A 13,795-nucleotide genomic window follows, 5' to 3' on the forward strand; every position below is an offset into this window, starting at 1 on the left:
GGATTTTGGACGTGTATTGTAGATATTTAGTTCTGAGGGATGTATCAATGTATTGTAGATATTTAGTTCTGAGGGATGTATCGATGTATTGTAGATATTTAGTTCTGAGGGATTTTGGACGTGTATTGTAGATATTTAGTTCTGAGGGATGTATCAATGTATTGTAGATATTTAGTTCTGAGGGATTTTGGACGTGTATTGTAGATATTTAGTTCTGAGGGATGTATTGATGTGTTGTAGGTATTTAGTTCTGAGGGATGTATTGATGTATTGTAGATATTTAGTTCTGAGGGATTTTGGACGTGTATTGTAGATATTTAGTTCTGAGGGATGTATCAATGTATTGTAGATATTTAGTTCTGAGGGATGTATTGATGTATTGTAGATATTTAGTTCTGAGGGATGTATTGATGTATTGTAGATATTTAGTTTTGAGGGATTTTGGACGTGTATTGTAGATATTTAGTTCTGAGGGATGTTGGACGTGTATTGTAGGTATTTAGTTCTGAGGGATGTATTGATGTATTGTAGATATTTAGTTCTGAGGGATGTATTGATGTATTGTAGATATTTAGTTCTGAGGGATGTATTGATGTATTGTAGATATTTAGTTTTGAGGGATGTATCAATGTATTGTAGATATTTAGTTCTGAGGGATGTATCAATGTATTGTAGATATTTAGTTCTGAGGGATGTATTGATGTATTGTAGATATTTAGTTCTGAGGGATGTATCAATGTATTGTAGATATTTAGTTCTGAGGGATGTTGGACGTGTATTGTAGATATTTAGTTCTGAGGGATGTATTGATGTATTGTAGATATTTAGTTCTGAGGGATGTATTGATGTATTGTAGATATTTAGTTCTGAGGGATGTTGGACGTGTATTGTAGATATTTAGTTCTGAGGGATGTATTGATGTATTGTAGATATTTAGTTCTGAGGGATGTATCAATGTATTGTAGATATTTAGTTTTGAGGGATGTATTGATGTATTGTAGATATTTAGTTCTGAGGGATGTATTAATGCATTGTAGATATTTAGTTCTGAGGGATGTATTGATGTATTGTAGATATTTAGTTCTGAGGGATGTATTGATGTATTGTAGATATTTAGTTCTGAGGGATTTTGGACGTGTATTGTAGATATTTAGTTCTGAGGGATGTATCAATGTATTGTAGATATTTAGTTCTGAGGGATGTATTGATGTATTGTAGATATTTAGTTCTGAGGGATTTTGGACGTGTATTGTAGATATTTAGTTCTGAGGGATGTTGGACGTGTATTGTAGGTATTTAGTTCTGAGGGATGTATTGATGTATTGTAGATATTTAGTTCTGAGGGATGTATTGATGTGTTGTAGGTATTTAGTTCTGAGGGATGTATCAATGTATTGTAGATATTTAGTTCTGAGGGATGTATTGATGTATTGTAGATATTTAGTTCTGAGGGATGTATCAATGTATTGTAGATATTTAGTTCTGAGGGATGTATTGATGTATTGTAGATATTTAGTTCCGAGGGATTTTGGACGTGTATTGTAGATATTTAGTTCTGAGGGATGTTGGACGTGTATTGTAGGTATTTAGTTCTGAGGGATGTATTGATGTATTGTAGATATTTAGTTCTGAGGGATGTATTGATGTATTGTAGATATTTAGTTCTGAGGGATGTATTGATGTATTGTAGATATTTAGTTCTGAGGGATGTTGGACGTGTATTGTAGATATTTAGTTCTGAGGGATGTATTGATGTATTGTAGATATTTAGTTCTGAGGGATGTATTGATGTATTGTAGATATTTAGTTTTGAGGGATGTATTGATGTATTGTAGATATTTAGTTCTGAGGGATGTATTGATGTATTGCAGGTATTTAGTTCTGAGGGATGTATCAATGTATTGTAGATATTTAGTTCTGAGGGATGTATCAATGTATTGTAGATATTTAGTTCTGAGGGATGTATCAATGTATTGTAGATATTTAGTTCTGAGGGATGTATTGATGTATTGTAGATATTTAGTTCTGAGGGATTTTGGACGTGTATTGTAGATATTTAGTTCTGAGGGATGTTGGACGTGTATTGTAGGTATTTAGTTCTGAGGGATGTATTGATGTATTGTAGATATTTAGTTCTGAGGGATGTATTGATGTATTGTAGATATTTAGTTCTGAGGGATGTATTGATGTGTTGTAGGTATTTAGTTCTGAGGGATGTATCAATGTATTGTAGATATTTAGTTCTGAGGGATGTATTGATGTATTGTAGTATTTAGTTCTGAGGGATGTATCAATGTATTGTAGATATTTAGTTCTGAGGGATGTATTGATGTATTGTAGATATTTAGTTCCGAGGGATTTTGGACGTGTATTGTAGATATTTAGTTCTGAGGGATGTTGGACGTGTATTGTAGGTATTTAGTTCTGAGGGATGTATTGATGTATTGTAGATATTTAGTTCTGAGGGATGTATTGATGTATTGTAGATATTTAGTTCTGAGGGATGTTGGACGTGTATTGTAGATATTTAGTTCTGAGGGATGTTGGACGTGTATTGTAGATATTTAGTTCTGAGGGATGTATTGATGTATTGTAGATATTTAGTTCTGAGGGATGTATCAATGTATTGTAGATATTTAGTTTTGAGGGATGTATTGATGTATTGTAGATATTTAGTTCTGAGGGATGTATTGATGTATTGCAGGTATTTAGTTCTGAGGGATGTATCAATGTATTGTAGATATTTAGTTCTGAGGGATGTATTGATGTGTTGTAGATATTTAGTTCTGAGGGATTTTGGACGTGTATTGTAGATATTTAGTTCTGAGGGATGTATTGATGTATTGTAGATATTTAGTTCTGAGGGATGTTGGACGTGTATTGTAGATATTTAGTTCTGAGGGATGTATTGATGTATTGTAGATATTTAGTTCTGAGGGATGTATTGATGTATTGTAGATATTTAGTTCTGAGGGATGTTGGACGTGTATTGTAGATATTTAGTTCTGAGGGATGTATTGATGTATTGTAGATATTTAGTTCTGAGGGATGTATCAATGTATTGTAGATATTTAGTTCTGAGGGATATATCAATGTATTGTAGATATTTAGTTCTGAGGGATGTATTGATGTATTGTAGATATTTAGTTCTGAGGGATGTATTGATGTGTTGTAGATATTTAGTTCTGAGGGATATATCAATGTATTGTAGATATTTAGTTCTGAGGGATGTATCAATGTATTGTAGATATTTAGTTCTGAGGGATGTATTGATGTATTGTAGATATTTAGTTCTGAGGGATTTTGGACGTGTATTGTAGATATTTAGTTCTGAGGGATGCTGGACGTGTATTGTAGATATTTAGTTCTGAGGGATGTTGGACGTGTATTGTAGATATTTAGTTCTGAGGGATGTATTGATGTATTGTAGATATTTAGTTCTGAGGGATTTTGGACGTGTATTGTAGATATTTAGTTTTGAGGGATGTATCAATGTATTGTAGATATTTAGTTCTGAGGGATGTATTGATGTATTGTAGATATTTAGTTCTGAGGGATTTTGGATGTGTATTGTAGATATTTAGTTTTGAGGGATGTATCAATGTATTGTAGATATTTAGTTTTGAGGGATGTATTGATGTATTGTAGATATTTAGTTCTGAGGGATGTATTGATGTATTGTAGATATTTAGTTCTGAGGGATGTATTGATGTATTGTAGATATTTAGTTCTGAGGGATTTTGGACGTGTATTGTAGGTATTTAGTTCTGAGAGATGTTGGATGTATTGTAGGTATTTAGTTCTGAGGGATGTTGGACGTGTGTGAACGAGTGCCTGCAGATTCTGGGAGGACTGGGATACATGAAGGATTATCCGTATGAGAGATACCTACGAGATGGCCGCATTCTGATGATTTTTGAGGTACGTAAACAAATCACAGCCGAGTCTCCACGAAGAAATTGAAGATATTTTTTGATGTGCGAATTTGTAAGATGCATCCATTTCAAATTCATAGAAGTAGGACCTTTATCATTGTCTTTGTAAAAATATTTTTGGGATGGGGATAATACGTGTAGGAATATTCATCATGATCATCTGACTATCCAGATCATGCCTGTCGGGTGGAGAAGCAGTAGTAGTAGCTCACGTTTACACAGTTGAATTTTATTGTTAGGACCATCAAATACAAATGTATTTTAAATAGAGAAATTTGAGCTCATTCTGGACTCGCAGGTTGCATACACTTAGTCTAGTTGTGTCCTGACCCGTACCCACGATCATTTGGCCAAGATGAGTTGAAGTAGCACCATGCTCTCGTCCATAACTAACTTACATGTACTTGTCCTTTCCATGCCGTAATAATTAGATATTTTACGTTTGCAGATAACTTTCCTTAGATGAAACCTACTCGTGATCAAAACAATTCATTTCTGTATAAACTTTCTGAAGGTCATTCAAACTCGGTCCACATTACAGCGCAATGACAGTTAGGAGGACAATTTCAAATTATCATGTTTCTCAAATATAAATATATATGAGAAATGAAGACACTGTTAAAAAGTTACTTGTTTGGTATGTGTAGGTGATGAAATCTGCTTAGAAGCCCTTTTTTGGGCTGTACAGGATTTGATCATATACCAACCAAGATCATTTCCCAGACTGAGTGCATTTTCTCTTTATTTCTTAATTAATGCAGGGATCTTAAGATTTTGTGTGAATATGGTATAATTCAAGTTTGCTGTATTTTGAATCTTCCCCACTGCAGATGAGGTTACTAGTCCCGGCATGTCAGGTCTACTTTTCAGTTTTGTAATTTTACCATTGGTGATTATTGCTAATCTGTTGCTAAGGAAAATAATCTCCTTGATGTGGATTAATAGATAGAGAGGATCTGATGAAAATAAGTACTCATGGAGTTAACCTCTCTTGCAAACTTTCAGGGCACCAATGAGATTCTACGACTGTTTGTTGCTCTGGAGGGAATGAAGTATGCTGGGAAAGAGTTAAAAGAGGCCGTAAAGTAAGTTATGAAATGTTAGATACTGGCAGATAATTATCTCAACTCTCATTGTAAAGTAAGCTATGAAATGTTAGATAATGGTAGATAATTATCTCAACTCTCATTGTAAAGTAAACTATGAAATGTTAGATACTGGCAGATAATTGTCTCAACTCTCATTGTAAGTAAGCTATAAAATGTTAGATAGTGGTAGATAATTATCTCAACTCTCATTGTAACGTAAGCTATGAAATGTTAGATACTGGCAGATAATTGTCTCAACTCTCATATAAAGTAAGCTATGAAATGTTAGATACTGGCAGATAATTATCTCAACTCGCATTGTAAAGTAAGCTATGAAATGTTAGATACTGGCAGATAATTGTCTCAACTCTCATTGTAATGTAAGTTGTTTGATGTAAACGATTATCCGGACTCAGTGTGTTTTCCTAAAATAAGTAATATGTGAAGTAAATGAATCCCCAGAGAATTTGCTCATTATTGACTGCCGTAGTTTGCTGTAAGGTGACGTAGCTATTTTCATTGATTTGTCTTTGTTGGGTGTTGTAGTTTTATCATTGATACATGTAGCTGTCTATTGTTGTAGGGGATGTATTAAACTATAAATCCAATGTTATTTGTAACAATTGTTTTGATTGGACAAAAGTAAAGTTGAACGAGAATTTACAGATCAATACTGGTATATGTATATAATGTATTCATACTCGCTTGAAAACAAATATCGTAGAGTTGGGAAAGTATTCAAATTTTTGAAATTGTTGATACAGTGAATGAATTGGAATTTTAGATTAAACATTCTTTTTGAAGAATTTATCGATGTGTAAACTCCCAATATTTTGCTCACAAAACTTTTAACAGTAGTGCGTTTTACACTTTTAGTCACTTTTTGAGTAAAAAGGTTCTGAGTTTACACATCGTTAAATTCTTCAAAAAGACTGTTTAATCCTATATTGTCCAAGGATGTAAACGCAACGTACATACGTACTGTGTCTACCTAAATGTTATGATGTTCCACTAACATACATGTATGTACATGCATAACAAAATGAATACCTGGTCAGTTTCTAAGAGTTTTTATAGCAGCCTTTTGTTTATTTATGTAGTCATTAAGCATGTGGTGATTACAGGTCTTTAAGGAACCCCTGGCAAAACCCTGGGGTTGCCTGGAATATGTTTAAGAAAGGACTCGGCAGGAAAATGGGTTCCAAGAAAAAGGCAGACAATGTGATCAGTATCCATCAGCCAGACAGCTCCCCACTCCAGCTACACAAATCTCTACATAACTCACTACAGGTAACTCATTACACAAATCTCTACACAACACACTACAGGTAACTCATTACACAAATCTCTATATTACACACTACAGGTAACTCATTACACAAATCTCTATATAACACACTACAGGTAACTCATAACACAAATCTCTATATTACACACTACAGGTAACTCATTACACAAATCTCTATATAACACACTACAGGTAACTCATAACACAAATCTCTACAGAACACACTACAGGTAACTCATTACACAAATCTCTATATAACACACTACAGGTAACTCATTACACAAATCTCTATATAACACACTACAGGTAACTCATTACACAAATCTCTGTATAACACACTACAAGTAACGCATTACACAAATCTCTATATAACACACTACAGGTAACTCATCACACAAATCTCTGTATAACACACTACAGGTAACTCATTACACAAATCTCTATATAACACACTACAGGTAACTCATTACACAAATCTCTACACAACACACTACAGGTAACTCATTACACAAATCTCTACACAACACACTACAGGTAACTCATCACACAAATCTCTATATAACACACTACAGGTAACTCATCACACAAATCTCTACACAATACACTACAGGTAACTCATTACACAAATCTCTACATAACACACTACAGGTAACTCATCACACAAATCTCTATATAACACACTACAGGTAACTCATCACACAAATCTCTACACAACACACTACAGGTAACTTATTGCACAAATCTCTACATAACACACTACAGGTAACTCATTACACAAATCTCTACATAACACACTACAGGTAACTCATTACACATATCTCTACACAACACACTACAGGTAACTCATTACACAAATCTCTATATAACACATTACAGGTAACTCATTATAGGAACATAATATTCTACAGGTACATGCAACTTATTAACTTAAAGGATACAGAAATCTCTACACAACATGCTATAGTTAAATCTCTACACAACACACTACAGTTAAATCTCTACACAACACGCTATAGTTAAATCTCTACACAACATGCTACAGTTAAATCTCTACACAACACGCTACAGTTAAATCTCTACACAACACGCTACAGTTAAATCTCTACACAACACGCTACAGTTAAATCTCTACACAACACGCTACAGTTAAATCTCTACACAACACGCTACAGTTAAATCTCTACACAACACGCTACAGTTAAATCTCTACACAACACGCTACAGTTAAATCTCTACACAACACGCTACAGTTAAATCTCTACACAACACGCTACAGTTAAATCTCTACACAACACGCTACAGTTAAATCTCTACACAACACGCTACAGTTAAATCTCTACACAACACGCTGCAGTTAAATCTCTACACAACACACTGCAGTTAAATCTCTACACAACACACTACTGTTAAATCTCTACAGCAACAAGTGCTCTGGTTAGAGTGATTGTTTGGCAGTTAGGAAAACTCCGTATGATTCTTTATCACAGTGATGGGTAAAGGCGAAGCTATTTAATGCAGGATTAATTTTGCCTTCACTAAGCAGAGGTTGCCAAAAATAAACTTGCTCACAGTTGAGCACATTATGTTCCACAAGAACATCTTCTACAATGCAGTTTAGAGCCTCCAAGATGATTTCATATTTTCTCTGAGTGGAATCCCATATCACAAAGCAAACAAAACACAAAATTATAGATATTGGTAAGAAAGCATGACTCGAGATTCAACATTATTAATGTTTCACTCTGATTTCAGCGAGAAGCACTGTATCTGGAGGGCTGTACACAGGCATTTCAAAATGTGGTGGAGCACCTGCTCATTACTCATGGAAAAGTAAGAACACAAATCAGTGATAACGCGAGGGACTATTACTGCTCTGAGAGGTAGCCGTCTTCTTCCCAGTTTGTATATTCACCTTCATGCAGTAATGTTAAAAACTTCCAATATGTGGCAAGTACTAGAGCAGCAAATCACTTCTTTTTCATTTACTTTAATATTGAAAAATCTCATCCTTTATGAAAGGTAGTTTAGTTAGAAGCTGAAGGGAAGAGGCTGATTGTGGGGGGTTTAGTTAGAGACTGGAGGGGAGAGGCCGATCGTGGGGGATTTAGTTAGAAGCTGGAGAGAAGAGGCTGATTGTGGGGGATTTAGTTAGAAGCTGGAGGGGAGAGGCTGATCATGAGGGATTTAGTTAGAAGTTGGAGGGGAGAGGCTGATCGTGGGGGATTTAGTTAGAGACTGGAGGGGAGAGGCCGATCGTGGGGGATTTAGTTAGAAGCTGGAGGGAAAAGGCTGATTGTGGGGGATTTAGTTAGAGGCTGGAGGGAAGATGCTGATCATGGGGGATTTAGTTAGAGGCTGGAGGGAAGAGGCTGATCATGGGGGATTTAGTTAGAGGCTGGAGGGAAGAGGCTGATCGTGGGGGATTTAGTTAGAGGCTGGAGGGAAGAGGGTGATCGTGGGGGTTTTAGTTAGAGGCTGGAGGGAAGAGGCTGATCGTGGGGGTTTTAGGTTCTCTGTGTTTTGTCGGATGATCATGGACACAATATCTGTCCTTTAGTGTAGTGTTACGTTTTCTGTTATTTACAGGAAATTGTTGGTGCCCAGATGGACCTGGCTAAAGTTGCAAATATTGTCATTGACCTGTACGGGATGACGGCTTGCCTGAGTCGATCTAATCGCTCCTACTGTCTTGGACTTCAGAATGCTGACCACGAGGTACTGAGAGAGAGAGAGAGAGAGAGAGAGAGAGAGAGAGAGAGAGAGAGAGATTGAAAACATCATAGTGACCCAATTAAGTTATGTAGCACAAGAGAGATCTAATGAAGTTTTGTATCACAATATCAACTTATACCTAGCTGTAGTAACTCTTAAACAGTTCTGTAGTGCTATAGTTCAGTGGGAATCTGGGATAGAATTCGTCTTCAGTACCCCTTGCTTGTCGTAAGAGGTGACTAAATGGGGCAATCCTATGGATGAGATCGCAAAAAACTGAGTCCCCATGTCACAGCAGGTGTGACACGATAAAGAACTCCCTGCTCAAAGGCTGTAAGCGCTGAGCATAGGCTTAAATTTTGCAGCCCTTCACCGGCAATGGTGACATCTCCATATGAATGAAAATTTTTCGAATGGGATGTTAAACGATATACAACCAACTGTAGTGCAGTAGTGTAACCCAGTAAATTCTGTATCACTACAGTAACCCAATAGAATTCTGTATCACTACAGTAACCCAATAGAATTCTGTATCACTACAGTAACCCAATAGAATTCTGTATCACTATAGTAACCTGATAGAATTCTGTTTCGCTATAGCAACCTGATAGAATTCTGTATTGCTTTAGTAACCCAATAGAATTCTGTCACTATAGTAACCCAATAGAATTTTGTATTGCTATAGTAACCTGATAGAATTCTGTATTGCTTTAGTAACCCAATAGAATTCTGTATCGCTATAGTAACCCAATAGAATTCTGTTTCGCTATAGCAACCTGATAGAATTCTGTATTGCTTTAGTAACCCAATAGAATTCTGTCACTATAGTAACCCAATAGAATTTTGTATTGCTATAGTAACCTGATAGAATTCTGTATTGCTTTAGTAACCCAATATAATTCTGTATCGCTGTAGTAACCTAATAGCAATATGTATCGCTATAGTAACCCACTAGAATTCTGTATCACTATAGTAATCCATTAGAATTCTGTATCGCTATAGTACCCCAATAGCATTATCTATCGCTATAGGAACCCAATAGAATTCTGTAGTTCTATAATAGTAATTTGATAGAATTCTGTATTGCTATAGTAACCCAATAGAATTCTGTATCGCTATAGTAACCCAATAGTATTATGTATCACTATAGTAACCCAATAGCATTATGTATCACTATAGTAACCCAATAGCATTATGTATCACTATAGTAACCCAATAGCATTATGTATCACTATAGTAACCCAATAGCATTATGTATCACTATAGTAACCCAATAGCATTATGTATCACTATAGTAACCCAATAGAATTCTGTATCACTATAGTAACCCAATAGCATTATGTATCACTATAGTAACCCAATAGAATTCAGAACTGTTCTGCTATAGTAACCTGATAGAATTAGAAGTATTGCTTTAGGGCTGTTCCAGAAATGATCAAATGGGGGGGTCGGGCGGCAAATGATATTTTTTTGTGTGGGTGGTCGTATTTTTTCATATTTTATTTGGTCCGTGGTTGGACTGTTAAAAAAATATTTATTATGGGTAGTGAGTAGTTTCTATTGTTTTATTTTGTGCCACGTGGGTGTTGAGTTTTCAGAATATTTTTATTGTCGCTTTTGTGTTGGTTACAAAACGTCGGAGGGAAAATTGAAAATGTGCTTTCGAAATCGGAAGTAACAGAACTATTCGAGTTGTCGCTCTTTGCAGCGCATAACTTTCCATTACGGCACTCTTCAAATTAGAGGCGCGTTTAGTAGGGTCCCTTTGGACGTGATGGCGGCGAATTCTGTTCTGTAGATTATTACAGTTCACAGTGCATCGATTTTGGGAATATTTTGAAACCAATAGGTATTCCGTTTTCTAATAAAAATAGGCAAACCTCAGTTGATTTATACGAGGGTACCGATGCGTTATATTTATCAGTCAGTGTGATGGTGATATAGAGGCCTCCGGGCGCGGGCTCCATTAGAAGACGAACGATTCGTGGAAAAATATATCCATACCCATTTCATGATAATAGCATCGTTTGGACTCCCAATCTTTCCAACATTCCCGCCATAGATGCCTTTGATTGTTGATGTGACATCGTTTCTTCAGAACTACTGTGATACAATGTCGCACAGGCATTACTGCGTCATTGACTAGAATGTTTGTCCCGAAAACCTCGCTAGATTTGTACCGTTTTCATTTTTAAAAATATTTTTGTGGTGGGTCTGGTTAGTTTTTTATTTAATTAGATGGGTCATTGTAAAATGAGTTTATCAATTTGATGGGTCATGGGGTAATTTTTTATTTTTTTTTTATGGGTGCTTGATATATACAAAAGATGCCTCCCGACCCCCCTATGTATTTATTTCTGGAATAGCCCTTAGTAATTTCACACTTTTATTAAGTTTGTGAGTAAAATGTCTAGAGTATACACATCAATACATTCTATAATATTTCATGCTAATAGTTAACTGGTCTCGGTAGCTCGGTGGTAGAACATTCACTTCATAACCGGGAGGTTGTGAGTTCAAGCCTCGCTCGTACCATGGCTGCATCAAACTTAAGATGTTAAAATAGGTAGTGATGGGTCCTTCACCAAAAGCCTCACTTTTGAAAGCAAGAATCACGGTTCTTTCAGATATGACATTAAAACATGGATGTCTCGTGTTGTGGCAGGAGAACTCTCACTGCTATAACCCCGAGTGCTAAGCATAGGTCTAAACTTACAGCTGGTGGTGTCTCAGTAGGAGTGAATTTTTTTTTGAGGGGATGTATAAACAATCAATCAATCAATAATGCTAATAGTTTATGTGTATGTCCTTTTAGATTTCAAGTGATGCATTAGCTGACTGTAGCTCTCTGAGAAAATTTTTGAGACAGATCAGAAAACTCAAGAGAAAATTTTGGGACAGATTAGAGATCTGTCTACCTCTAATTTTAGTGTTGGGGAAAGGACATTGAATTGCGTATATATTGAAGAATATTTTTGATCAAATTTTAATATATGTTTATGTATTGTCTTTCATTATAGATTCTACTGACAAAAGCTTTCTGTAAAGATGCTGTGAAAAGAATTGAAAGGAATTTGACAGAAATTTACAATGGTAAGGAAAACATTGGTAAAGGAGAAACTGCAAGTGATTTGATTTTGCCAAATTTTAATATTTCATATTTACAGAATATAAACATAAATCCAAATAATTGACAAATTCTGTGGAAATGTGTTTACTTTTCATTCAGCTATAAACTATATAGAGTAACTAGTATTTATTATATATGTAAATATGTTCTGTGATTGATATGACAAGAGAGATAACTCTTAACTCTAGATCTTAGTTAATGACTCTTCAGTAAAAGGAGGTACTCTGTGTGTAAGGAAGTTGACTGGGCTGATGGTCATTGAAGTGCAGTGTGGAAAGGGTTTCTGATTTACTTTTCGACTCTAAGAATAGACCCAGCAGTGTTTAACAATATATGTAAATTTGCTGAAGAAAAAAATTAGCTGTAAATTTGGCAGAAGAAAAAAAATTAAGAAAAAAGAATAACAATTGTGAATTATAGTGAAGACAATAATTATTGTGAATTTAAAATTATACTGAGACAGTTTTCATTCTGGTGTGAAAATAACAATGACAGAATTTAAGAAGTTGTTTAAGGAAATAATGTTTAATAGTTATATTCCCGTTTAATAGTAAATATTCCTTTCCTGTCAACAGGACCAGTTGGAAACAACTCGGAGAATTATGAACACATCGCTCAGACTGTGTTTAAGCATGGCGGATATGCTGCAGCTCATCCACTAGAGAGGATGTGGTGACCTGTCTACTATATAAAAGAACATTCCCGCCATGACTGTTCAGTGGACTCAGTGACTAATTGACCTATGACTGTTCAGTGGACTCTGTGACTAATTGACCTATGACTGTTCAGTGACTAATTGACCTATGACTGTTCAGTGGACTCAGTGACTAATTGACCTATGACTGTTCAGTGGACTCAGTGACTAATTGACCTACCTTCATGGCAGGAGTTAAATCTGTGATACATTTGGAGAACAAAGTGATGAAATATAATTATGTGTATTTATGCATTATGTCAATAAAATTAATTTGAACAACATTTTGCTTTGAAAGCCATGATGCAACAGGTGCCCAGGCAATGCTTTCCCTGCACCTCACCTCTAGGAACAAGGAAAATTATTTTGTTCGAAATCCCTTACGAGTCTGATAGGTGCACACAGGATCATATACTGCGAAGCTTTGATAATCCGAAACTTCAGATATTTTAAAATGTATACATACTTACATTTCGAACTGTTTTCTCTGTAATAATCCTTTAAAGCTCTTAGGTGTTAATTTCCCTCAAAACTTACAAGTGGATGTCAATTTTTTGGTTCATGCTAAGTGAAATGTTGGTGGGCAGAGACTATGACAATTAACATGGAATAACCTGTGAATTTCAATTTCTGTTTTGCAGTATTTTTTTTATATTCATTTTCATTTCAAATATGAGGATGTGTCTAGTGTATTGGATTGCTGTTAAACATACATAGATCATCACGTTTTCCATTGTAGTTATGATTCAATGTTCATGAAATGGGGCGGTCCTTCGGATGAGACCGCAAAAACCGAGGTCAGGTGTGGCACGATAAAGAACCCTCCCTGCTCAAAGGCCGTAAGCGCCGAGCATAGGCCAAAATTTTACAACCCTTCACCGGCAGTGGTGACGTCTCCATATGAGTGAAATATTCTCGAGAGGGACAATAAACAATATTCAATCAATC

The 13,795-nt window shown here is 35.6% G+C and overlaps 1 protein-coding gene across 2 annotated transcripts in view; it reads left to right on the forward strand.

Moving 5' to 3' along the window:
* LOC125655633 (complex I assembly factor ACAD9, mitochondrial-like) overlaps window positions 1-13,131 on the forward strand; it is a 31,956-nt gene extending 18,825 nt beyond the window's left edge. Inside the window, exons 12-19 of one of the 2 annotated variants that reach the window (XR_008797314.1) lie at window positions 3,793-3,921; window positions 4,941-5,020; window positions 6,148-6,313; window positions 8,064-8,141; window positions 8,898-9,026; window positions 12,044-12,116; window positions 12,729-12,893; window positions 12,955-13,131. Coding sequence is in view for 1 of the 2 variants with exons in the window: in XM_048886000.2 (XP_048741957.1) it covers window positions 3,793-3,921; window positions 4,941-5,020; window positions 6,148-6,313; window positions 8,064-8,141; window positions 8,898-9,026; window positions 12,044-12,116; window positions 12,729-12,829 (756 nt within the window). In the remaining variant the exon portion in view is untranslated. Of the gene's footprint in view, window positions 1-3,792; window positions 3,922-4,940; window positions 5,021-6,147; window positions 6,314-8,063; window positions 8,142-8,897; window positions 9,027-12,043; window positions 12,117-12,728 lie in introns of both variants that reach the window. The other variant, XM_048886000.2, reaches the window with a different exon arrangement.
* The last annotated feature ends 664 nt before the right edge of the window (window positions 13,132-13,795 follow it).

The sequence above is a fragment of the Ostrea edulis genome, chromosome 7, assembly GCF_947568905.1.
Source record: "Ostrea edulis chromosome 7, xbOstEdul1.1, whole genome shotgun sequence".
Classification (NCBI taxonomy): Eukaryota; Metazoa; Mollusca; class Bivalvia; order Ostreida; family Ostreidae; genus Ostrea; species Ostrea edulis.